The sequence below is a fragment of the Rhinopithecus roxellana genome, chromosome 13 (genome assembly GCF_007565055.1).
Source record: "Rhinopithecus roxellana isolate Shanxi Qingling chromosome 13, ASM756505v1, whole genome shotgun sequence".
NCBI classification, from domain to species: domain Eukaryota; kingdom Metazoa; phylum Chordata; class Mammalia; order Primates; family Cercopithecidae; genus Rhinopithecus; species Rhinopithecus roxellana.
This window is the reverse complement of record NC_044561.1, coordinates 55,185,486-55,213,392: the sequence shown is the minus strand read 5'-3', so window position 1 is coordinate 55,213,392 and position 27,907 is coordinate 55,185,486. Positions and strand designations below refer to the sequence as shown.

General features: G+C 45.4%; 1 protein-coding gene across 1 annotated transcript in view; it reads right to left on the bottom strand.

The window, feature by feature from the left end:
- Window positions 1–20,656: 20,656 nt before the first annotated feature.
- The window catches only part of PCP4 (Purkinje cell protein 4), a 61,434-nt gene continuing 54,183 nt past the window's right edge, over window positions 20,657–27,907 (bottom strand). Inside the window, exon 3 of the mRNA XM_010368697.2 lies at window positions 20,657–21,069. Coding sequence (XP_010366999.1) covers window positions 20,942–21,069 — 128 coding nt within the window. The 3' untranslated portion in view covers window positions 20,657–20,941. The remainder of the gene's footprint in view (window positions 21,070–27,907) is intronic.

Below are 27,907 nucleotides of genomic sequence, written 5' to 3'. Positions count from 1 at the left end.
CCCAGATTGAGGTTGGGTCTGCCTCTCCCCATCCACGGACTCAAATGTGAATCTCCTTTGGCAACACCCCTACGGACACACCCAGGATCAATACTTTGCATCCATCAATCCAAACAGGTTGATACTCAGTATTAACCATCACAGGAGGCTATTCTGTGCATTGTAAGTAAAATGCTCAGCAACATCCCTGGCCTCCACCCGCGAGATGCTAGCAGTACCCACGCCTGTTGTGACAATTCAAACTATTTCCAGCTATTGATAAATATATATTGAAGATGAAATATCTGTCTACCCCCAAACCAGTTGAGAATCACTTACCTAACATGAAGGGAAAGACAAACTCTAAGAAATAAAAAACAGAAAAAAAGAGATGATGCAGGGAGGATAATGTATCTTTCGGGGAAAAAACCATAATTAATATCATAATAGCTATAAGTAGATACTTTTTAAATAAAATCAGAATAAAGTGTGATTACAAAAAAATTGGATTCAAGCAACTAAAAACAGACATAGGAAACTAAAAATATCAGGTCAAAATGAAAAATAGATGCATTGAAAGGCAAAATTGAAAAAAGAAATCTTCCAGCTAGTAAGACAAAGTGACAGGGAGATGAAAAATGGGAAAGAATAATAAACAAAATGAAAGGATCATTCTAGGAAGCCAACATCCACATAACAGATATTCTAGAAAGTAACTTCAGAGAACAATGGAGGGGAATAAATTACCAAGTAAATAATTCAGGAATATTTCCAGGAACTGAAGGACACAAGACTCCAGTTGGAAAGTTACCTTTAAACACCCAGTACAAATGGATGAAAGACACTTACCTCAATGCAATCCACGTAAATTTTCAGAAAACTGGAGCTAAAGAGGAGAACCTTAAGGCTTTTAGACCAAAAACTACAGCACAAAGGATTGGAAATGAAAATGGTGTTGGATTCCTCTTCAGCAATAATGGAAGCTATACAATAAAGAAGAACAATTCAGTCTTAAGAAACAGTGCCAAGTATTGACAAGGATGGGCAAGTACTAAAAATCTCATGCATTGCTGGCACAAATGCAAACTGGCACAGCCGCTTTGGAAAACAGTTTGGCCATTTCTTATACAATTAAGTACAAACTTGCCATGTGACCTAGCAATACCACTCATAGAAAAAGAAATGAAATAAACACATATGTGCACACAAAGACTTGTATGCTGATATTTGTTGCGGAATGATTAATAAAATCTCAATATGGATGCAAATAAATTGTCTATCAGTTGTTGAAGGGATGTTGCAGTATATCCATACTAGGGAATACTACTCAGCCATAAAATGAAATGAAATATTAGCATGCACGACAACATGGATGAATCACAAAACATACTAAATAAGAAGTTAAACACAAAAGTCTATGTACTGTGTGATTCCTTTTATACGAAGTTCTGGAAAAGGCAAAACTGTAATGACACAAAGCAGAGCACTGGCTGCCTGAGGTTCAAATACAGAGGGGCGTGAGGAATTGTTTTAGAGTGATAGGACTGTTTTGTATCTTGATGGTAGTAGTTATTACACAGTTGCATACAGTTACCAAAATCATAAAACTGTATCTTTTTTAATGGGTGATCATTATTGCCAGTAAATTATGTATTACTAAAGCTAATAAAAAAGAGTATTAAAAATAAAAAGAAAAATTTTGTTCACCCCCTAAAATTTTATGCCTAGCCAAACTATCATTGGATTAAAGTGTTAAGAAAAATATAGCTTAAAAATGCAGAAATTCAAACATTCTAGGTCCCCTTTCTTAACAGGATCCTAAAGATATATTCCATCCACATGAGAAAGACAACCATGAAAGAGGAACATATGACAACCTAGGACTGGAGAAACACTGAACAACTCCCTGAGGGATAATGAACCGACACCCCAGAATGGGATCTGTGCCACAGCCCTGTTGGAGCATGAAGATGGAGGAAGAGTCTATGAAAAAAAAAAACATGTGCTGGCCGGGCGCGGTGGCTCAAGCCTGTAATCCCAGCACTTTGGGAGGCCGAGGCGGGCGGATCACAAGGTCAGGAGATCGAGACCATCCTGGCTAACAGGGTGAAACCCCGTCTCTACTAAAAAATACAAAAAACTAGCCGGGCGAGGTGGTGGGCGCCTGTAGTCCCAGCTACTCGGGAGGCTGAGGCAGGAGAATGGCGTGAACCCGGGAGGCGGAGCTTGCAGTGAGCTGCGATCCGGCCACTGCACTCCAGCTTGGGTGACAGAGCAAGACTCCGTCTCAAAAAAAAAAAAAAAAAAAAAATGTGAAAAAAGGAAACTAGGCTGGGTGCAGTGGCTCACGCCTGTAATCCCAGCACTTTGGGAGGCCGAGGCCAGCGGATCACGAGGTCAGGAGATCGAGACCATCCTGGCTAACACAGTGAAACCCCGTCTCTACTAAAAATGCAAAAAATTAGCCGGGCGTGGCGGCAGGCGCCTGTAGTCCCAGCTACTTGGGAGGCTGAGGCAGGAGAATGGCGGGAACTCGGGAGGCAGAGCTTGCAGTGAGCCGGGATCGCGCCACTGCACTCCAGACTGGGCGACTGAGCAAGATTCTGTCTCAAAAAAAAAAAAGAAAAAAGAAAAAAGGAAACTACAGGTTACTCTTGAGACCTTTGAATATATTAAGGAAAAATATATTTTTGGTGGAAAGTCCAACATTAAAATAGTGGTAAGTACATAAAAACTAAGCAAAGGAAAAGTTAGAAAATGATTAGCTCCAGAAAAGAAAATGCAATGACAGTATATTAAATGACTCAGCTGTGGATTACATTAACAAAGACATAATAAAGAAAAGACCAAAACGGCAATTGTGTTGAGAAAATAAGAGAAAGGAAAGATCAGGAGGAGAGGCAAATCCTCATGTTTCACGTAGGAAGTCATCATACAATCTCTGAAACTGAAAAATTAGGAAAGAGCTACACAAGCGTGTTTTAGAAATATGGAAGTAAGTGCCCAAAGGAGCAGCTGAAAAAGTTGAAAGCATTTTGGCGGGGAAACAGGACATGGAAATGGAAAATTGGGGGCATAGAATGCTGTGTTTTTCTTATAAGCTTTGCAGAATCATGTAACATTTTCAAAAGTAAGAAACAAAAATGAGGCAGTGGGCCAAGAGGGGAGGGGAATGTTTATGCTAAAAAAATTAGGCTGAGTTAGAGGCAGAGGCTAAAAAGAAAGTGAAGTTTAAATGGGGGTGGTTGGAAGAAATTAATGGAGAGGGCAGAGACACAGTCATAGTGGGGCTGTAGAGCAAGGTAAATAAATGGCTGTGGTTGTAGAGATGCAGAGGGAATTAATGGAGGCAGCAGGAGCGTAGGGGTGGAATTCAGCGTTCAGACCAGAACAATGTGTTTCAAAAACCATCTTAATCAATTTTCTGTTCATCTGAAGGTCAGGTCTTCAAGCACTTCATTTCATTTCTCAAACAAAATGTCCCTTTTGTTCTATTCTAAATCATCTTATCAATAAAGTAAGAGTCATAATAATGAAGAACAGTTATCAAGACAGTACTGCTGCTGCCCAAGTTTTCAAGGGACACATGCACTAAATATTTATATGCTGTAACACTTTGCTGGAAATTCTGCCTTTGGCAGATGAAGGTGCTTCTCTTCACATACCCTGATTAATCTACCAGATTAACTAAATGATTAACATGATTAAGAAAACAAAGCCTAAACCATGACATAAGTATCATGCTTGTAAGAATTGGCTGCAAAGAACTCTAAAAGCATAGACAGACTAAAGCCCCTAAATGCAAAATACAACCAATGCCATTATATACGTCTTCAAAATGGAGATAAGAGTTCCCACTCCATAGGGTCAGTGTCAGGTTTAAATGAAAAAAAAAAAAAAAAAAAAAAAGATCAGAGCACTTAGAATGACATCTGGCATGGCATGTGAGCTGGACACCTGTTCATAGTCACAGCCATGGTGGTGGTGGTGTTGCTGGTGGCAGCTGGCATGGTAGCAGGTGCGGTACCACCATGCGAGCTCACCTTCCCTCTGCACATACAGTCTGCTCCTCTTTGGGGGCAAGTTTATAAGCTGCCTTGTAATGCACTTTAGTTTGATCGTGACTTTTCTTCCTTGTTAGGCTGAAACGTTTCAAAAAGCAAGAACTCTATCTCATGTATCAATGATTTTTCAACATGCTGGAGTTAGGGGAACTTGAAAATAATAGATGCTCAACACCTATAGTGAAATAATAAATTTTTGAAATAATGAGCATTACCCACCATTCAAGGATTTTTATCCACTCTAAAGGGTGACAGAGAATTTGTTTTCTGAGCCTCCATAATAAGGAACCTATGGACTTTCCTTTTATTTTATCCATGGGACATGGGTTGGCAACAGTTCCATCTCAGATGTGCTCCCTGATAGATGGAAGATCTATGGAGGATGGAGGACCCCTGGCTCCTCACTGCCTGTTAATAAAACATAAGTGCCTCACTTTCATTTATAACTCTGTGAGTTAGAGTGGTGCTAGCTGCTATAACAGGTAAATCCCCAAATCTCTGGGATGCACACAATAGTAGTTCATTTATTGCTCAAGTTAAATCCAAAAGAAGTGTTCTTGAACATCAGGTGGCCTTCTACATGACCATTCAGGGACCTGAATGCTTTCCATCCTGTGGGGCTCTGCTATTGTCTCCATCTGTTAAGACTGCTAAAACAAAACTGCCATCAAATGGGTGGCTTCCACACAGGAATTTATTTTTCACAGTTCTGGAGGCTGGGAAGTCCATGGTCTAGGTGCAGATTCTGCATCCAGTGAGGGTCTGTCTCCTGGTTCATAGAGGGCGCCCTCTTGCAGTGTTCTTATGTGGTGGAAGAGGCATGGGAGCTCTCTCAGGCCTCATTTATAAGGGCATAAATTCCATTTGTAATGGCTTCCTCCTTATGACCCCCTACCCCATCCAAGACCCCACCTCTTAACACTGTCACATTGAGGATTAGATTTCAACATAGGATTCCTGGGGGAACACAAACATTCAAATACCAGCAGCCCTCTTAAACCAGTTCCAAAGTCACCCTAATGGGCATGAAAATATAAAAGTGCTATGTGTGATCCTCCATTCTCTTTCCCCATCATGGAAACAAGGAGAAAGAGAATGGAGACCACACATAGCACTTTTATTTTCTACGTGCCTGGCTTGAAAGTGACTCATGTGGCTTCTGCCCTGTGGTTTCACTGGCCAGGACTCAGGCACATGGCCACATTTCACTGCCAGGAAGGCTGGCCGGTGTTGACAGGCTGTTCCCAAGATGAAGAGAAGACAGGCTGGTGAGCTGTTAGCCAGTTCAGCCACAGTGGCCATCTGTCATCCAGCCTGGCCTTGACCTACCTCTCCAGACTTGGATTCCACTGAACCCCTCCATGCTCCCTATGCACTTCCCAGCCTGGAAGAGTTGCTATTCCTCAAAAGAAGTGTTTTCTTGCCTCTGTGTGTGCCCTTCGTAAAATGTCCTTTTCCCTATCCCCACCTGTTCAACTTCTATGCTTTCTTCGAGACCTATATTTCTCTATCAAGCATTCTCCTAGTCAACATTGATCTCTCCCCCTTCCCATTCTTCCTGTTTGTCTCTCAAAGGACTCACCACTTTTACCTTATTGGGGAACATGTCTGTCACTTCCATGAGAAAGCAAACACCTTGAAGACAGATGGCTGTCTTGTCATTGTGCCTCACCGAAGAAAACCTATAAGCACTCTCTGTGCCTGACTGCATCCTTCACTCTGTCCCCATGAAACCGGTACAATACCTTGGGCATGGTAGATGCAGAGTGAACTAGAGCCCAACTCATGCTCTCTGGTGTCACCTGCCCCAATCACAAACTGCCCATGGCTATCCAACTCCTGGAATGAAATCTGTTGCATCTGCAGACACGGAGAGTGGGCTTGCCAGAATTTGTGGCAGACAGGGTTATCTGCTAACTATGTACTTGTCAAAGGTATAGTAGAATATGTTTTCTCTTACTTCAAAACCAAACTACAGGGAAGTTATTTTCTTTCCCACCTAGTGACTTTGTTTCTTTTCTCTCTTCCCTTCCAGTCTCTCTTCCTTTCTTTGATTCTTTTCTTCCTTCTTTTTGCCCTTCCTCCAGTGTCATTATTCTCTTGGTCTTTATTTCTTTCAAAACATCATTTACGTTTTTATCTGCTATGTGTACAAGACAGATCTGAATCAATAATCAGTAATGAGGTACTAAATTACATAAGCTTGTTTTTCCCTCTTTGATCTTTTGCAAGCCAGCAGAAAATTTTCCAGAACAGAAGGGGTAGCGTAGAATGGGAAAGTGACCCTGGTCCCTTGTCCTCACCTGCCAAGAACCTACAGCCTTCTTGCTTGCAAATATGCTGTGTGGCTCTGTTCAGACAAGGTAGCCTGGATCTGCTTCAAACAGACTTCCAATTGATGTTTTGCAGCCTGATGTAGATTGTGCTGGAGCTGCCGATATGCAGTTCTGAAAGCAGCCAAAGTAGAAATAAATTTTCTGTATCCTCTCACTCAAAGCTGATAGCTGTGCTTGAAGAATAAAACATCAGGCTCCACCTAGCCGTCTCTTCTTTGGCAGATGAACTTGTCAACATTTGCTTCCATCAACTTGAGACATCTGCATTGTCACTTCTGTCCATTGGTGTCATCCAGTTTCTGGGCCAGAAAAGTAAAAACTTTGGTTGTGTTTTCAGTCTTTGATGTGTCCTTGAACAAGTTACTGTGGGAACAAGAAAGCTGAGACAGTGTCTAGGGTGAAAGAAAGAAATTTTGCAAGGAAAGGCAGCCCCCAGTAAGCTCTTAGCTCTAAGCACTTAGCTCCAGTGAGCTCAGCCCCCAGGGATAAGTAAAGGAAATCTGAGACTAGGCATGGGGCTGTGACAACTATCCCACAAGGATAAAAGACCAGGAGTCAGTACAGTTAGAAACAGCATTCTATGGGGCAAAAGGCACAGGCTCTGAAAAGTCTGCTCAGATGGAATCAGTGGTTCTACCATTTATGAATGACCTGGGAAATTTGTCAAGGGACTCTGTGCCTCTGTTTATTTGTCTGAAAATTGGATAACTAAGAGTATCTACTTCAGAGGCTTCTTGTGAGGATTAAAAGGAGACAATCCTTGCGAAGTCCTCAGCATGGCATCAGGCACAGAGGAAGCACTCCTTCAATATGGCCATGTGTCTGAGACTGGCTGGGTGCTCACCATCTCCATCTGCTTATCTGGGCAAAGAGGAGGATGATCTTCCCACCCTCTCTTGCAACCAGGGCTGTGCTGTGTGATTCGAGCTGACCGATGGAATGTGACTGGGTATGGGCGCCACTTCTAGGTGTGATAATAAAGCAAACAGACGTGTGCAGTGGGTTGAATAGCATCCCCCTAAACGATGTACCCAAGCCCTAACTCATGGAACTCATGAAGGAGACCTTACCTGAAAAAAAGATATTTTTGTAGATGTAAGTTAAAGATCAAAAGATGAGATTATCCTGGATTTAGGGTAGACCCTAAATCCAACAACTTCTGTCCTTACAAGAGGCAAAAAGGAAAAAAAGAAGAAGAAGAAGATTCACACAGACACAAAGGGCAATGTGAGGATGGAGGCCGAGACTGGAGTTCCGTGTCTATACTCCAAAGAATGCCAAGGACTGCTGGCAGCCACCAGAAGCTAACAGAGCCACGGGACAGATTCTCTCTGTCTCCAGAAGGAACCACCCCTGCCAACACCTTGGTTCCAGACTTCCAGCCTCCAGAACTATAAGACAATAAATTTTTGTTTTGTAAGCTATCCAGTGTGGAAATGTGTTATGGCAGCCCTAGAAACTGACACATTTTGTGATCATCCAAGCTCTTTCTCTCAGAAGCAAATGACCCAAAGACATAGTCATCCAAGGGACAGAGCCTGCATCCCTGAGTCACTGCCTGGATAGAGAGCTGCCTACATAGCTGCACAAAGCTCATCTGGCTTCACAGGAGTGAGAACAATACTTCCTGTGTATTAAATCACTGAATGATGGGGTTGTTTGTTACAGCATCTGGCACTGATTATCCCAAGCGATACAACCATTATTCTTAAGGGATCTATAGTAGGGATCTAGATAGAGAGGAAAAGAAGCCTGGATATTAGGAAAGGTGGTGAAGAACTAATTACAGTGACGGTGTAATTGTACTTAGCAGTTCCAGCCCCTCACCTTCAGCAGCATATCAAGTTATGGACCTTTCTAGTGGATATGGGTTCAGGATAGAGTGACCCACAGTCCTGTTATGTTAAGTCCCACATTATCCCCTACTGTTGTCTCAGAGACTAAGTCAGACTTCTTATTACAAACAGAATAGTAGAGCCCATGAGCCCTATGGAAAGCCACTGGGGAGACCTCAGATTGGGAATGAGTGTGATTCCAGACCAGAGGAAGCCAAGAGAAACACCCCAGGATTGATTCAATCCAGAATGAGCATCCAGTTTAAAGCAAGTTAAAGATGATGTAATCTATCTGGATGGTAACTCTGTTTGTTACACTGCCCATAAAGGAAACTAGAAAATCATAGCATGGGACTTAGAAACTATAGAAAAAGAGGAAAGACAGGACTCTGGAAAATGCTGAGGTGCTACAGTGGGATCAGTTTCACCCCAAACTGAATTGATTTTAGCTAGAATAGCTTTTCACAGTCTTAGATTAGCACAGGTGCTGGGAGGTGGGCTCTGCTATTTGCAGGGTATAGAGTCACGCCTCTCTGCAGCCAGGGTGGCTGAGAGCTTGTGTCCACCAAACAACACTGGCACAAGGCATCAGGGAGCCTCTTGGGAAGCAACTATCCCAAGGATAGAGAGCTTCAAGGTGACTGAGGCAACCAAACACAGAGTTGTTATCGGGGAGTGGGGACCATTCCAAGAATGGTCTGAGTGTAAGGGGCATCCCACTGGGATTAAGCTTCCAGAAAAAAATAGAGACCACATCTCTCTCATCTTCATACCTTCAGGACTTAGATGGATCCCCACACAAAGCAGTTGGATCACAGCCTCCTACTCCACCTTCCTTCCCTTCAAGGAAAGGAAATAACTCTTGACAGACACAAACTAAGTTAATGTCTGCCTGTTTTTATCTTAAGGCGCTGATACCTTAATTTTAAAAAAAAAGAGAGAGATTGTGAAAAATAAGACGGAAACAAACCATGGTACGTATGGTCCAGAATGCTTGGAACCTAAAGTTCTCCAACAGAGAGCAAATAGGCAAGCATCAGGAAGACAGAGAGGGGCCAGGCCATGGGTAACAGCGTGGGGAAGGGAGGGGATGAACATGTGCACAGAACACGTCCCTGTTTTAACCTGAGATGCAGAAGCAGATTCAAGATGTCAGCATATCCCAGAGAGTGGAGCACTAAGTCACACACACAAATCAGTAAAGGAAGCAGCATCCCTGAAGTCACTGAAATGCATGTTCCACCAGCCTAGAAAAGCAGAGGGAGTTCGTATACAATTCCCAAGGAAGCAGAAGGGAGGGGCTCATGGCTGAAATGCCTGTGATCAAATAGGCGAGGCTGACGCAGCACCACGTGATCTTGTGGTGGACGCTGAGACCCTCACTCTTGGGCTGAGGGTCCTTTCTCCTCCTCCCACCTATCTGGTCCTCTTCTAGAAGCTTCTGCCTTCCCAGCTATCCATGGAGTCCAATGGAAAAAGCATATCCATTATGCTTTTTCATGAATGTGAGCTTCGCTGCGACACATCTTGCATTTCTCTCTCGTGCTCTTAGCTGACGTCTCACACACAGGTCTCTTAAATCTCCCATTTGAATGAAGCTTCCAGGGAGAGTAGAGAGCACGTCTCTCTCATCTTCATACTTCCAGGACTTAGATGAATTCCAACACAGAGCAGATGGGTCCTCCTACTCCACCTTCCTTCCCTTGTAGGGAAGCTTTTCCTTCAAGGAAAGGAAACAACTCTTGATGGACAAAAACTAAGTTAATTTCTGCCCGTTTATATCTTAAGAGGCTGATTTCTTAATAAAAAAAAAAAGAGGTTGTGAAACATAAGATGTAAACAAAACATATGATGCATATGGTCCAGAATTCTTGGAACCTGGAGTTTTAGCTAAAAATGCCCACACATCTCCTTTGCCATCTGTCTTGGGCTGGGTTCTCCTAGATGCAAACCTTGAGACAAGCATTTAAATATAAGTAGTTTGTTTGGGAGGTTATCTGGGGAGTACCAGGAGGGAAGTGAGTAGGTGAGACAAGGAGAAAAGCCCATACAAAGTACACCCTCTGGCAGTTTACTGCATGTGTGACCTGGGGCTAGCCCCTGTAAGGGAACTCTGGGAGGCAAAACAGTACAGCCTCAGAGTGATTTCACATAGACAGCAAGTTAGCTGGGATATTCATCCTCCAAGTACCAGGCATTGGCCAGGAACGGTGCTGAGCGGCAGGAATGCCGATCACTTCCAGCTGCCCTGTGTGCTGGCTAGGAGATGCATCAGCATTAACTGGAAGGACGAGTGCTGGGAAGATGCGTGCATAGATGGAGACCATCTTCTGCCATACCAATCACATGTCTCCAGGCCACACAGCGCCAGGAGGATTGGACAAGTGTCAACCATCTGGGGAACTCAGGCCACATGCATGCCCAACTACCTAGTTCAGGCCACAAAAGATGGCCCATGAGGCAGAGACTGTGCTCTTCTCTGTCCATCCTCCCAGTTGTCCACCAGATTGTCCCCTTCCTGTGGCTGGACATCAGTGCAGTGGTGATCCATCTCAAACTATGAGAGAAAGGGCAGGACACTAAAGATGGACAGACAAGGTAGAAGTTCTGGTCCTGATACCAGCAAGCTGCTGTTCATCCAGACTCTTACAGATGAGACACATGAGACCGGGTCGTTGAAGCCATTGTTACTGGGGATGTCAGATAAAGTGCTGAGATTCCATCCTGATGGCCACATCCCTTCCCTCTACTCTTCTGAAATTCGGACTGAAAAAACAATGGAGTGGGCCACTGTTTGTTTATTTTTGCTCTTTCTTCCATGTCTATTCCCAGGGAATTCAAGCAAGCGATTGGGCAACCTGGCCAGCAAGGGGCCTCTCGGGGCCTGAATGGGCAAAACACAGCCTCCTGTCTCTGGTGGAGAGTTGCAGATGGGTGGCTGCAGCCTTGCTGAGGGTTCAACTGCATCAGGATACACACTGGCCCTGAAGGATGCTATGCCTGGGCCTGGCCTGTGGTTGCAGGCAAGCACTCCATTTCTCAGAGCATCGCTTCACTTGTTTATAAAATGCAGGGCTGGATGAGGTCCCTAAGGTAGTTAGCAGCACTCACGCTCTTTGATTTATAAACATGAAGACACATCAGGGAGCCGGTAGATAGGGGTGAGAGGCACTGAGTAAATGAGAGCTGGATTGGGAATCAGGCATTCAGAAGGGAGCTACAGAATGCCTTTGTTCATTGAGACCCAAACAATCAAAAAGGGGAGACCAACAACTCCAACCACCACCCAACAGAGTTCTCTCACTTTCACACACCCACAAGGAGGTTGTCAAAGTCATAAAACACCCACTTCCTGCTTTACCACCCCACTGGTCCTTTACACTGGGTGGATGGGCAGCTCCTCCCCTGGGAGCCTGACAGCAGTTGGTCCAGGGAATGCGGGGAATGGCACGGTATTTTCAGGGAGGAATACAAACGGTGCAGAGTCTTCACGACTCCCTCTCGGCCTGCAGCTCTGCAGTAGCAGAGTCATTTGCATGGCAGCCAGATTTATTCGCTTGGCTCCATGCCTGGGGTTGCAGAGGCTGCTGGCTTGGTTGCAAACAAATCACACAAAAGAGCCTGAGCGACACCTGAACAAGGAGAAAATCTGTGGCCAGTGCTGGCCACAGGCCAGCCTCCAAAGCTCACCCACGGCTGTCAGGCCACAGCAGCTGACGAACCACGATGCTGCTGGCTTGCCTCAGCCCTCAGCACCTCCCTGTCCAAGGGGGTCCTACAGAGTCTGTGGTATAATCATGTTGCTGCAGATCCCACCCATTCCCAGAGACCAGGGCTGAGGACAGTGTGATCTGACAGCCGTCTCAGTAGCCTCACCACCGTACCACAGTTTTAAAGACCAGAAAACATTTCCTCGGCTCTTCTATATCTGCAGTGTCCTCACAGAGAGGGATGTACTGGATGACCCTCGCAAGGGATGCTGTGTGAGCTGGGGTGATAATAATTAGTGCATGCATAACAGGTGAGCTGCGAGACCACACAAGTGTTAAGGTACAAGAGACATGGCACAGAAATTACCATTGCATTAAAATTTCCAAATTACCACAAACCTGGTAGCTTCAAACAACACAAATTTACTATGCTGTAGTTCTGGGGCTTAGAAGTCCAAAATGAGTCTATTATAATAAGGTAAAAATCAAAGTTTTGGCAGGGCTGTGTTCCTTCTGGAGGCTCCTAGGGAGAAACTGTTCCTTCCCTTTCTAGAGGCCACCTGCATTCGTTGGCTCATGGCCCCTTCCTCCATCCTCAAAGCATATTCCTCCCATCTTCTTTTTCCCACACTGATCCTCTCTTGCCTCCTTCTCAGAAATATGTTTGTGATTACATTGAACCCACTCAGGCAATCCAGTACAATCTTCCCATCTCAAAATCTTTAACTTAATCACATCCATGAAGTCCTTTTGGGCATATTCATGTGTTCTGGGTTTGGGACGTGGACATCTTTAGGGGTCTTATTCTGTCTACAGTCATCACTATTGGAATGCAGAGGCCGGAGGATCCCCAAAGGACTTGAGTCATTGAGAGAGGCATCATGGGGTCACTGGAGATTACAGAACCCAAACGGTGCCCCACGTGGATAGGAAGCACCGTAAGTTACTAAACACATTGGTGTTCAATGCGTCCTACTAGATGAAGTGGGTGTCAAAGACTTCAGGCTCTCAAGTCAAACCCAGATGCAGAATTCAACCTCATCCCTCAATAGCTGCATGACCCTCCTCTTCTCTGAGCTTTCGTTTTCTCATCTGTAAAATGGGGATAAAGTACATCCTCTTTAAGACTATCAAGACTCAATGAAATAATATGTGTGAAGCCCTTAGTAGCTTGCCACAACCCGACACACAGGAAGAACTCCACACAGGTTGCTTTTAATCTCTCCCTACCATCCTGAGAGTTATGTCCATTTTATAGAGGGGTAGGTTGTGGCCAGAGGAAGTTGTGCTCCTTTCCCAGGACAACCCTAGTACTAGGCTGGCTGACCACAAGCCCAGGGCAGCCCACTGCCCACAGTGAGGGTAGGCTAACAGCAGGCATTTGTTCTATACAGAAAGAATGACATGGCCAGGCGCATTGGCTCACACCTGTAATCCCAGCATTCTGGGAGACTGAGGTGGATGGATCACCTGAGGTTAGGAGTTTGAGACCAGCCTGGCCAATATGGCAAAACCTCATCTCTACTGAAAATAGAAAATTAGCCGGGCATGGTGGTGGGGACCTGTAATCCTAATTACTCGGGAGGCTGAGACAGGAGAATCGCTTGAACCCAGGAGGTAGAGGTTGCAGGTTGCTGAGCCTGTGAAAGAAAGAATAACATGGAATAAAGTAGGATCCTGAGTCTGTAGTTTGACGTGAAGACCTGATTGACCTGAAGACCACCATAGGCTTGGGGATTTGTTCAGCTTTTGGGGGGAATAAACAAAGGCCTAGAAATGTACCCGTGTCTTGGTGCCTGTCTGTCCTGAATTCCACTCTATGACAAGAAAATCTACAGCACAGTGGCTTTCTGACACCCTCCTTAGAGAGGAAAATGAAAAGCTGAAGCATACCAGCTGACTTTGGACTCTGACCAGATCAAGGTCTTCCTTGACTGTTTACTGAATGAAAACAATAGGATTCCTTTATGTACCTCTGCCCTCAAATACACTGGGAAAGATGATTTCTGTAGAGTGCATGCCACAAATGTGGGCATGGATGTATTTATTCATTCTTGTTGCAAGTTCTTACGGAGCACCTAAACAGCTGGTAAAACGGGTGTCCCTGACCTCCTGGAGCAGCATGGAGGAGACAAGTATTGATCGGAGAATCCCAGTGATACCTGTGAATTGCAGTTGTAGTAATTGCCATCAGGAACAGGACCTTAGGTGAGGGGGATGGGTAGGTGTTTGGGAATGGATGGGATGTGAGGGGAGGGGGCTGTGGCAGAAACTGCAGTGATGCCCCAAACCTGCTTCCTCCACTTCCTGAGCACACAGGTGGACTGCATTTTCCCGCTTCCCTGCACATAGGCGAGACCAGGTGTTTTATCCCAGCCAGGGGAATCAATGTCAATCAGTCACTTCTGGATCTGATCCATCAGAAACTTTTGACACAGTCTCCTGCATGGAGAATGCAGATGACTCTGGAGCACCAGTCTTGGATTCTGCTGTAAGCAAGAAATAAAGTTCTACCGGGTGCAGGCACCGGGGCTTGGGGATTTATCTTTCCATCAGTTAGTTCTCCCTCAACTACTCCAGAAAGTAACAGGTCAGCTCAGAACTAAGATGACGGGAAGTATGAGATGCAGAGAAAGAAAGAGGGGCAGGCTGAGACTGAGAAGCAGACTCAAGTATCTTGATGTTGGGGGGCAGGAGAGCACATCCCAGCAACATCAGAAGCCTCCAGAACGAGAGGAGAGGTGGCAGTGTGGGTGCCACACAGAGGAAATTGGCTTTATCCTCTGAGCACAGTTAAGACATTGAAGAATGTTGAAGTCTGAGGGGAGGGAAGCATGGAAAAGAAGACCAGTTTTGCATTTTTAAAAACTTACTCTGGCTGCTACAGAATATACGAGAAAGAGGAAATTATGTGCTGAAATTGGAGGGATGGTCACTGAAATTATCCAGATATAGAACAGTGTTAGCTCTCAGGATTAGCACTGTCTAAGCCTCTGCACCTGTCAAGAGTTAGCGAGTCAACCACAAGCTATTTTGTCTAGGGCCAGACATGCCCCATGTGTGACTCCTAAACCACAGTGCTTGGTTAGAAGGCCTGGGTACAGGGGGCCTGGCTGCAGCAGAGGGAGGAAAGCAGCCAGCCTAATATTTTTGGCAGCAAGGTTCACATGAGAGTACAGCAGGAAGGCACGGACTCCTCTTAGTTTCATCAAATACCATGTGATTTCGCCTGAGCCTAGGAATTTCTGTGCAGGAATCCATCTCACTAAATCAAACACTCAGCCTGGCTTTGAACAAGACAATCATCTAACAATGTAGTTCATGCAGTAGGTAGTCTAGAAAATTATTCCTTAGCTTGGGGGCTTTAAGAAAGATGCACAGTAGAAGCCCCAGAAGCATTAACAGACAGGCACATCTCTCTCCTTTGTGAACTGTCGTGATCCATGTGATGGTAGCTCTTTACACCCGCAGATGCCAGAGAAAGCCTGAAGCACGGGCATATAGGAATAATGAGTGGTTAGCTTTTTTTGTGGGGGGGAGGTTCAAAAATTTCATATTCACGTCAGCTTTACAGGGCAGAGAGCAAAAACAGTGGCTCTACTTTAACAATCCTCTGGTGATTTTATTCAAGCCTTGCCCTCCAGCAGGTGCCCTCCAACACATGCCTCGGTCCAAACCCATCATCATCCCCTCTCTGCAGACTACTAACTCCCATGGAGGGCACATAAAGCATAGCAGCATTCTTCTTACCCTTAATTCTTATTCAATTAAGCAATGGTTAACAAAAGAGCAAAAGACTTCCTAAAGGGCAATGGGGCACTGAACAGAGTACATTGTCACAGCTATAGGGAAAATGGAGCCAGTCTTGAAGCAGCAGCCGGTGGTGAAGAGTGGCAGGCAATGAGCATAAATCCACGTTGTGCAGTAAATCGACGGGCAGTAAATAAAGTCCAATCTTCTGTTCAGTCTGATCAAATTACAGAAAATGAAGACCAAGGGTGAGCTGAATGTTATGGACTGAAGGTTTAAGTCCCTTTAAATTCACGTGGCAAATCCCTAACTCCCAAGATGATGATATTGAAGTGAGACCTTTGGAAGGTTATTAGGCTTAGATGAAATCAAGAGGGTTGGGCCCCATGATGGGATTAGTACCCTTACAAGAAGAGAAACAGCTGGGCGCGGTGGCTCCTGGTTGTAATCCCAGCACTTTGGGAGGCTGAGGTGGGTGGATCACCTGAGGTCAGAAGTTTGAGACCAGCGTGACTAACATGATGAAACCCCATCTCTACTAACAATACAAAAATCAGTGGGGCATGGTGGTGCACACCTATAATCCCAGCTACTCGGGAGGCTGAGGCAGGAGAATCACTTGAACCCAGGAGGCAGAGGTTGCAGTGAGCCGAGATTGCACCCCTCCGCTCTAGCCTGGGTAACATAGCAAGATACCATCTCAAAAGGAAAAAAAAAAAAGAAGAAGAAGAGAAAGAAACATCAGAGCAAGCTCACTCACTGTCTACCATGTTACCATGTGAGGATGGAGCAAGGTGGCCGTCTAAAAGCCAGGAAGAGAGACCTCACCAGGAACCAAGTCCAGCAGCACCTTCATCTTGGACTTCCTAGCCTCCAGAACTGTGAAAAGTAAGTGTCTATTGTTTAAGCCGCCCTTGTGTGGTATTTTGTTATAGCATCCCTAGCTAAAAGTGTGACCAAGGGACTCCACCTTGATTGTCCATGATTGGAGTTGTAATCAAGTGAAATCTCCTAGACATGACATTTATGTGACTCCTCATCTTAAACGCAAATCCTAAATAAGCTCTAACCCTAAACTCTTCCTGTTCAATCTCCCCTTATAATTATACTAATTTATTTAGGTTAATCTCCACAGTCTATAAAATGTGTGCATTCAAAGGTACAATAAGAGATCATGAAACTTGCGAAAAGATGATCCTATGAAGTTAAAATTAGTCAACCCAAAATAGGTGCAAATGACAACCCCAAGAGATGGTCTGTCACTATAACTGTTGAGACTGAAATCGTGCCCAAGCCTCCCTCAACGCACAAGAATTAATTATAAGGAAGATGAGACAGAACAAAGGAAAGGAATTAAAAGTTGTTGGAAAGAAGATACAAAATTATTGTTATTTGCAAGTGATAGGACCTAGAAATCCAAAAATATTCACTGGAAAATGACCAGGAATGTAGTTCAGTAAGATGAATAGTTACAGAGCTAAATCTACAGAAATCAGTAGTTCTTTGAGATAATAGCAAAACCTACTAGAGAATGCTTTGGAAAAAGATCCTGCTTACAAGGGCTACAAAACCCATGAAACACTTAGAAATAGAACAAAAAGAAATGTGCAAGACCTATATGAAGAAAACTATAAAACCACCAAACGTCACAAAATGCTATAAAAACAATAATATAAAGACGTCAATTCTTCCCTACTGTGCCCCAGTTTATTTATAAATCTAATATAATTCTGCCTGCCCATGGTGTTCTGTTCTTTTCTTGGGTGTCTTGGATGTTCTATTCTTGGATGTCTATGAAACCTGAATAATTCTCTCTTTTTTTAGCTAGTATGAGTGGGCTTCTATTCATTGCTACCAAATGACTAACTCAACCTGGGCTACCTCTTCATCTCTCATGGGCTCGTGTACCTTGAGTCTCAAATCCTCTCCTTCTTTCTGCACCTGTCTCCACATGGGCTTTTGCAGCTCCTTGCAGAAAAAAAAAAAAAAAAAAAAAGTTTTTTAAACCTTTTTTGCAGGTTTTACCTGTCACAACACCAACCTTGTCCCAACTCAACATCTCCTCCATCTTAACTGACTCAGCTCCCATGATGGTTAATTCAGAATCACTAAAGAAATATTCAGACAGGCTGAGCCCACACCTTGAGTCAGGTGCCCACCACTGATCCAACTGGCTGTAGCCAAGGGAAACTGAGTCTCGTGGCTTGAGTGAGGTGTTGTGTGTTGCATGTTGATAAGGGAAGCCATGGTTGACTCTTTACCACATGGGTTTATCAATAATGATAGCTTACATTTATTGGACACCTACACTGAGCCACTCATGCATTTTGCCTCATTCTAAATTCCTAACACTTTGCCAACCACCTTATCACAAAGATTTTATCATCACTTTGCTGTTAAAGAAACTGGCTACTTGAGGTAGGTAACTTCTCTGTGTCACTTGACTGACCTGTAAGTCAAAGACGGATCCAGTTTCAAGTCTCAAATACTTGGGTTCTTGCCTCCTGGCCTCCCCAAGTTCAGAGAGCAGAGTCACATCCCCCAGGCTGAAGTGCACTGATAAATTCAGCCTCTGAGACAGCAAAGCTGGGCAATTCCTTCTCAAGGACTTTGCCCAGACACTTCTCCACCAGCCACCACCCTATTTACCCAGGAACTCCTCTCAGCCTTCAGTTCTCTGCCAAGTGTGGCTGTACCTGGAGAAGACTTGAGAGACTGATTCTCCATGCTCTGCCTTGCTGTGACCCTCCTTCTGTTCCAGCATCTGCTTATCCTCGTCCCTTCCCCACCAGCCTAACAGCACCTTGCCAAGGACTGTCCTGCTTTGCAGCCACTGCACCAAGTCCACACCCACAGCAGGAGTTGGATATACATGGCTGAAGGGACACTGAATTAGTGACACTCCAAATTGCTGGCACCCCATAGCACCTCAGGAGTTTCCTTCCTTTACCCTAAATAAATACTGCAGCCCATGGTAAGGAAAAGGTGCTCCCTAGCCTGCAGCCACAATCCCTCGTCCTTCTTCTGGTTTTATGAGACCATAGACTCAACATACCCAGTTCCTATGCTGAGGGGGGCCGCATTTGGAATCTTCCCCATGCTGTTAGCTGAAGCTCTAGACCCTCATGAATCTACCTGGGAAGTGAACAGTTAAATTCATCCCCGTGGCTCAAAGGAAAGCAGTTATACCCCTGTCCTGTGATGGGAACAAGAGAGGCACATCACAGTCTTTGAGGGACCTCTCCAAATTTCACGTCTCTCACCCCACTTTCATCCTTCTTCCCCCAGTGGGCCATTGTTACTGAAAGAATATTCCCAGTCCTTTGGGGACATAGGGAAGAACCACTCCATTGGAATTTTCTGCTCTGCATGGAGAGTCCCCTGTAAAGAAAGCATCCTCATTATAAGCCAGATTAGCTTCCAGAGGGGTCAGCCTTCGGTGAGCACCAGCCAGAGTGCAGCCAGTATAGACAGCGTCACTGCTTCCTTTATGTGAAATAGTCAGAGGATGGGGGTGCTTGAAGTATAAGGTGTGGTGAAATTGATCCAAAATTTGTAAGTGTTTGTTTTGTTCCTGGCTTACTTTACATCGGTAGCTTAAGGGAATGCCAAAGAAGACTACATCGAGACTCATCTGATTTCTTTGGCATTCGTACCCCTGCTGTCTCAGGAAGCTTTTCCTGGAGTGTCCCCTCAGCCTGCGTTCCTCTTTTCAGTAGGGACCCCAACATCAGGAGTCCCTCAGAGCCCTCACTGGTTGTCAAGGCCAAAGTGATCCTATTTAGCTCTCTGATGATTGGAAATTGATCAGAGTCTATGAGTTTTCCTGTCTCTAACAACCACAGGGAATTATCTGGCAGGAGAGATTTCCTTACACAAGAAAATATGCACATTTTCAGAGGGATTTTTGAGACAGTAAATCACACAAGCATGACAGTGTTTCTCAACCTGTGCCCTCCCGACAATAAATGTGGCCCTGCTGTAGGAACAGCGGCACGTCCACCTGCAGTCAGTGCCCTACCCATGCCTCACTCTCCATCCCTTACATCCACACACCCATGCACACACATGGAATCATCCCTTGCCTGTTTTCCCATTATTCTTCATGCTCCACCTTGACCCTTCGTTAAGGAGCTGGCAAAGGAAAGACATGCAATGTCCCACAGTATACAAGAGCAGTCATGGAGCATCTCAAGCATCTCAGGAAGGTGAAGATGAGATGTGACTTACACATCACGTTATCATGTGGAAAAGTTCAAACAAAAACCACAAGCGCCTCCCAAGGTGGGTACCCACCCAACCAACTGGTTCCCGAATCAGTGACGGCGAGGTCCTCTCCATGTGATGGACCTCTCCTCAGTGCCTACAAAACCACTTTGGGATTTGCAGAACAGTTTACCTGCAAGGTTTGCAGGGGGAGAAGATGGAGCGGAAGAGAAGCCTGATAGCTTCTCTAAATTACGGGTTGTAATAAATAACCCTACCGGGTGGCAAATCACAGCATGGAGGAAGTTGGGGAGTCTGGAGAAGGTGCCAGTATCCTGGAGTCACACAGGTGCAGAGTACTGCAGGTAAGCCACAGAATGGCCTGTAACAGGCTAGGGTGTCCCCTTTGGAGATCTGAAATGGGTCTCCTGAGTAAATCTGGGGACGCTCCAAACACATACGCATCACCTTCTCCCATTTTATTCTCCTGGATCAGTCATAATTCCCCAGGGAAACTTCTGAGTCTTCGGCACCGGAGGATGCAGGGCTCTATTCCCATGATAAGAAGAAAATATATTGCCATCGCCAGCCAGCACTTAGGACTCTCCGAATGAGGCAGGCATGGCTGAAAATGGATCCCTCACTCTCAGCAAAAAAGCTCCTAACAGAAAACAACGTGTTATGTCTCTGACTCCTAAGAGAAGGAGGAAATAGACACCTGGCTCACAGTCATCTCTAACATCGGGTAAAATAAAGAGAGAGAGAAAGGCAGACGCTTGAATTCACTCATCTTAACTTCATTTTATTACAACATCAAGGAAAATAGTTGCAGGAGGAATGAAAATGGAGAGAAACATAGAGATTAAGCTACTCACAATTCCATTGTCTATACCTTCCTACAAGGGTATAAATATCACAGGTTTCTGTACATGCATTGGAGGTTTGCTGTGCGTGTGTGGATTCTGTGTGGATGACTTCTCTCTAGGGTGTTGTTCTTTTAATTTCTTGACAGGTAATGTTGAGTTTGGTGTTTTCAGGTGGAATAGGAGGGGGCTCTCCCGCTAGGACTGAGACCCAGCCTTCTTCTTCTGAAATTTTCTGAACTGAGACTGAATGGCCACCGCTGCACGTTCTGTCTCTGGTGCATCCATGTCAATGTCAAATTCTTCTTGAACTTTCTTCTGTCCATCTGCAGCAAGACAAACACAAACAGAAGGCAGTCACTGAGCTGAAAATAGGAAAGCAGACAGCCCCACTAGATAAGTGAAGCCAGGGAGTCCACCTTGGGGCACACACAGGGGCTTGACTTACACCCCAGGACAAGAGCTCATTTACAAAGTAAAATCCAGTGGAGTGTTTTGACAGAGCTCAGAATCTACCACCTGAGCAGGACAATAAAACTCAAGGACACAGTCTCAACACTTCATGTACTTTCCACACATGATTTTCTGTTCTCAATGGCCATCTTGATATATGGTTTTACTATTGGCTGTGCTGTTACTTTCACCTGCTATCTCACATAGGTACCATTTAAATATTGCTAAGACATTGGTCCAATGGTAGCTGATATCCACAACGACTGAGTTAGCAAAGTCGTACACTGAGTTTCCATGTGTAATTCTGTGTGTCATTCTCAGGGAAGATTTGCTTGTTGCAATCAGGGCTTCCATTTTTATCATCGTCAAGATGGGATGACACCATTTGACCTTCATAGTTCGACTGAACTTTCACAAAGCTTACATTCTTGTTCCTATGAGGTAGGCTTGGCAAATGGCTTACTAAGGTGGAGGGATTTCACCAATTCGCACGGTGACAGGATATAAAGCAGGGGGTGGAGGAGGGAGCAAAGGCTTGGGCCTCTGTGCTGTGTACCTTATTACAGCACAGGGCCAGTGCAGCCAAGAAGGAAAAAACAAATAAATCAATAAAATTCTTCAGTCGTGGAAGGTAAATGTCTTTCAAAGGCCTCTAGTCTGATCAGACCCGGCGTGTTCAGGGTGGTATGGCCATAGAGTGTATAGTGTATGCTGTTTGGGTGATGGGTGCATCAAAATCTTACAAATCACCACTGAAAAACTGACTCATGTAAGCAAACACCACTTGCTCCCCAAACACCTATGGAAATAAAAAACTAAAATAAAATAATAAATGCCCATAGTCTAATGAAGACTAGACATCAGATTCATCAAGGCATCCTTTTCCCTTTTCTTTCTTTTTTAAATACAGGCATGAGGGTCCCACTCCAAACTCCAGGCTTCCTCCTTGCCCAGCCGCAGTGGGAAGGGTGCTCCTAAGAGCAACACTGATGTTGAGAAATCCGTGTCCCTGCGGGGAGGCCAGACATCTACACTTTTTAAAAAGGCTCTCAGGTGTAGCCAGAATTGAGATCCAAGGACAAAGGAGGCCTTGGAGTTACCTCACACCAGAACTGGGGACAGAACTCACCTCTCCTGGGACCTGGGCCAAGAGCCTCGCTGCCACCCTGGGCTTGCACCTAGAGCAGAGGAGGCCAACCCTGTGAGGAGCACAACCAGCTTGGAGATGGGAGAACGGGGGGCATTCTGAGGCAGAGGAAAAGCCCTAGCCAGGGAGCAGGGCACGGGTTCTATTCCTGACTGTCTCCAGGCAGCCTGAGTTCATCATCCACTACCTTGTTTAGGGACTTTGCATAATAATGCTCAGGTACCAGCTCTATCGGAGAGGGTGGAGGAAGCTGGGGTTCCTTGAGGATTTCAGGTAAGGCCTGCCTATTCTCCTGCTTGAGATAGATAGATAGATATAGATAGATAGATAGATAGATAGATAGATAGATAGATAGATAGACAGACAGACAGATAGATATAGATAGATAGAAGATAGATGATTGAGAGATAGATAGATGATTGAGAGATAGATAGATAGACAGACGGATGGATGGACGGAGATAGATGGATCAATAGGTGGATGGATGGATAAATACTTAGATACGTACATACATATATATAAAAGTAGATGATAGACAGATATGGAAGATGATAGACAGAAAGATAGATAGATATAGAAGATGATAGATAGACTGACAGATGGACATAGATAGATAGATGGATAGGTGAATGGATACTTAGATACATGCATACATATATACATAAGTAGATGATACCTACATACATACATACAAACATAAGTAGATGATAGATAGATACAGATAGGTAATAGATAGATGAGAATCAGCACTTATTTCAGATGCATCTGGTTGGGTAACATTTCCTCTGCAGATCCGGAAGCAGCCTCCTTTCAATTTTCCTAGCACCTAAGCAGCTTCTACCTGGAGCCCTTCAATCATACCCTCACCTAACAGGAGGGAACATCAACTCTGGCTTTGGAAGCCTTGTAGGACTGATGGAGCCATGACCCAAATCAGAGAACTGTTGTTTTCTATTTCAAACTTGCTGCCAATGCTCATAAAAGCAGAGATGTTGACTGCACCAGTGTTTTGGAATATTTCAGAGGCAGGGGAGGGGGGCGCTTAATCCACGACAGCCCAAATGATTGAGAGACAAGTGGAACTGTTTCTCACACTCCAGGTAGCTATTCACATTGTCTTCTACATTGCCAGGGCCCTTTCTTTGGAGAACCATAAGGGGTAGGATCACTGGGAGAAGTAAAAGTTTCCTGTGGCTCAAGTAGATGCTTTAAAAGTGGTTAATTAATGTTATCACATGAGCCTGGAACTGGAGAGCAAGTGTCTAGCAAACCCAAAATGCAAATGGCTCCAGTGTTTGTGCTGATGGCAATAAACCCTTTAGGACCAATAACATCCTTGGTTAGGTAGCATCTATAGCACTAGGAATTGTCATTTTTCATAAGATGGTTTATAGTCCCAAATCTTCCTACTCCCAGAGGAATCCTTGCATCGACTGTACAATGAGTGCAAAGGGGAAAAATTCACTCTGATTCCAAGGAGGAGGGGAAGTTACTCTTTCAAATTTAAAATGTTGCTGCAATCTGAAGTTTTAAAAGGGCCTGATTCATCTTTTCTCTTTTATAATAATGGAAGAAAGCAGCAATATTATTTTTTGACAAATGACAAATGAAGACTCTGAAAATTATGTATATTAAGGAAATACATATTGAAACAGTGAGGACAGGTCACAAAAATCAATTTTGCACTTACATCTTAAACTAATATCTCAGCCAAAAGTGATCGATTGATTCCTCTTTTGAAAAATATTACATTGTTTAATGAAGAAACCACTGACATTTAAGGAAGCGCTACTTTCTGTGTATACTTCAGATAGGCCAGTCCTGGGGGTGGGTCAGATGTTGTTAGAGGAGTGACAGGAGCTCCTTCCACTGAGCCAGCCACGAGTGTGTAAGGAAGAGAACGGGGCACCCGACTGTAGTGGAGAAGGGACAACCAATTAGACTCGGTGGCACAGGGTTCAATACAAATGGCCTGTGGCCCTGGAAGTCAGGAAAGTACAGTTCTAAATACCCCAGATTCAGAAGGCACGAGGTTAGGGGAGGAGAGTAAGGGAAAGGACCACAGCCAGGCCCAGAACCACTCTTCAGGGCCTTGGAGACTGCCAAGGTTCCCCAAGAATGACCCCAGTGATAGTGACAAGACCACAGGAGCACAGTGGCCCTGTGAGGAGCCTCCCCAGCCCCATCACTCCCAGGCAGAGGTGGGGACCCACTGCCAGCACAGGGGGCCCTTTCTACTGCTGACACCACAGGGAAGCCCTCGGCCATGCCTGCTGGGGAGACTGCAGACCCTAGGAGAGGACATTCTTCAAATATGCGCCCTAGGAGCACGCCACACCCTCAAGCCTGCATTGCAGTTCTTTATGATGCAATCGCTACCCGTTACTTTACTTCTCTCTTCCCTTCCCTGGTTTGTCCTCTGTCTCCCACACTAGAGTGTGAGCTCTGTGAACCCAGGGACTTTGTCTGCCTTGCTCCAACAGTTTACATAGGACCCAGCACACAGTAGGTGTTAATTAAAAACTGTTGATTGCAAGTGAGTCCATTCATTAACATGCTAGGCAGCTGTCAAATGCATACTTTTATCTGGAGGACTAACCAAGCATGGTACCCTCCTTGGTAACCATTTAACTTCAGTTTGTGAGGCGAGTCCTTGTCCTCACTCCCTGCAGCATTGTCATGGAGGAATGTCTCAATGGGCCTCTAAGGAGGGCGTGTGGCTGGGAGCCGTCCTGGTAAAGCCACTGTCTGACCAGCCAGAGGGGCACAGCCCACAGGTGGCATCGTAAGGAAGATGGAAAACCTGGCACCTGAGAATGACATCAGGAAGCACTGCTGTTTCATGGGGGAAAGTCTTGGGAAACGCTCAAGGCAGGATGGAGAGAAGAGGGGCACAGGCGTCTAAGGGCAGATGGCACACAGCAAAAGAGGAAGGCACAGGTGTGCCCTCATGCCCCTGGGCCAGTGCCTGTGGCCCCAGAGGAGGCTGTGGGGACCCAGCAAAGCCAGAGAAGCTCCGGGCAGGTTTTTAAGCACCTCCTTGCCTAGAACAGAGCCTGCCACCAACGCCTGGCCAGGGAATAAACAAAACCTGGGGCCAGGTATGGTGGCTCATGCCAGTAATCCCAGCATATTCGGAGGCTGAGGTGAGAGTTCGAGATCAGCCTGGGCACCACATGGAGACACCGTTTCTACAAAAAGTTAAAAATTAGCCAGAAGTGGTGGCAGCTAATTTTTACACAGGGTTGAGCACAGTCCCAGCTACTCGGAAGACTGAGGTGGGAGGATCACTAGAGCCTGGGAGGTGGAGGCTACAGTGAACTATGATTGCACCATTGCACTCCAGCCTGGGCAACAGAGTGAGACCTGTCTCAAACAAAAACAAAAACAAAAAACACAGGCCTCGTGTCCCAGCAGCCAAAGCCCTCATTCTCCTTGGGGATGAGAGGCTGCCTCTCTCCTCACACTTAGATACTCCCCACATGGAGTGAGGCACCCTGCAGAAGCAGGGGTGTGGAGTCCGGGGAAAATCTGAATTTGGGAATTGCCTCTGACTGCTCTGTGACTCTGGAAAAGGTTCTCAGCTTCTCTGGTGCTCAGTTTTCTCATCTAGAAAACAGAAGCCTGTGCTACCTGGCTCCCAGTGTTAGGTTTATGTTCAGATCAACACTCGATTGTACCTTAAAGAACAAGCCACACTGTACTGGGCATGGCATGGCCAGAGCTGCAAAGGCCAGTGAAGGGGACGTGGGCAGTAAGGTGGCTCTCCAGCCTCAGGGTGTCTGTGTCTGCTCAGTGGTGTGATTCATGGATCACTCAGGCCCTAACCCAAGGAGGAAGGGGGCACTTTCCATCATGGCCGCCCACATGGCCATCGTGGTCAGCTGTTTGCTGGGCTTGTTGCAAGATGGCCCTAGCTCAGAAATACAAGGCAGAAAGAATATCCTTAAAATTTGGCCGTGCGCGGTGGCTCACGCCTGTAATCCCAGCACTTTGGAAGGCTGAGGCGGGCGAATCACAAGATCAGGAGATCAAGATCATCTTGGCTAATACGGTAAAACCCTGTCTCTACTAAAAATACAAGTAATTAGCCAGGCGTGGTGGCGGGTGCCTGTAGTCCCAGCTACTCGGGAGACTGTAGCAGGAGAAAGGCGTGAACCCAGGCGGCGGAGCTTGCAGTGAGCCGAGATCACGCCACTGCATTCCAGCATGGGCAACAGAGCAAGACTCCGTCTCAAAAAAAAATTTGTTCAAAAGAGAGACCTCCCTCTGCTGACCGATACAGTCCACAATTCACAAGTCAAGTCACTGTAAAGCTTGGACAATGCAGAAGGACATTCTCTTTAGCTACGAGGACACGCGCCATGCCCTCCTAGTGGCCTAGAAGCCTTTGCAGAGCTTCTGTGTCCAGGTGGGAGCAGGGCATCTAAATGAGTGGTACAGACGAAACGAATGCCATTGTCATGTCCAGATTGCAGTACAATCATCTCTGTCATATTTCCACTTGCTCCTTCACACAGATGTCTGAAGGCTTGGGTCTGGAGTGGGTGGCCTCTTCCTGACATTTGCACGTAGGATTCTGCCGCCTGTATTGGAACATCACTTTGGCCACACCCAGTCTCAATGGTGGCTTTTCAGCCTGAGCAAGCAGCAGGTTAGACTAAATCACATTTGGCCTAAGGATGCCTCCATACTCCGATCCTCAAATAAAAACTACAATCTTACTTAGTACAAAAACTAACTAGAAGCCTAACTCAGGAGTACTGTACGGGTGCGCTCTGGTCAACAAATAGTGGGATCTCCAGCAATCACAGCAGCCCATTTTCAGTCAATCACAGGTGGACAACTTACTCCAACAGGGCAAAATGCTGCTCTGTAACCAGTTAAACTACCTCGGTGCCTCCTGTCTGCTTTCTGCCCATGAAAGCTGCCTAACCACGTGGCAGGCTGGAGTTCTGAGAACCTGTTCTGGTTCAGAGAGATGCCTAATTCTGGAATCATTCTTTTGTTTAACTCCACTAAATTTGACTTGTCCACGGCTTTTCCTTTTAAGAAGTATTTCATCAAAATACCTTGTAAGCTGTCCAGGGCTTCACAGTTGTCATTGCTTGTATTTGCCTCAGGTCCTGGAATTCGACCTTTTCCCACTCTGCACATTCTGAAATTCTCAAGCTGATTACAGAATAGTCAAGAGGATATTCATGCCAATTAGCAGATTTGATGTAAGAGAACAGCAATTCCAACTCCACTAGAAGGCGAGGGGAAACCCGACTTACTGATCATTATAGCTCAAAAAAACAGCCCCATGATTCAACATCCTGTGTGCCTGGAGTGCCATTATTTCTCACAAGCCCTTCAGACTTCAGCCCAGTCCATCACCTGCAAGATCTCACCTCAAAGGAAGTGACAATCAAAATCTATCAGGCTGGGCAGTTACATGAACTGCTACATTATGTAGCTACCTGTCCTTTACCTGTCTACCTGTCACATTGCCCTTTCTCAACAAAGAGTGTAGCTGCAAAATGGCTCCAAGCAATGAGGCTTTTCCCTCTGAGCAGAAACCT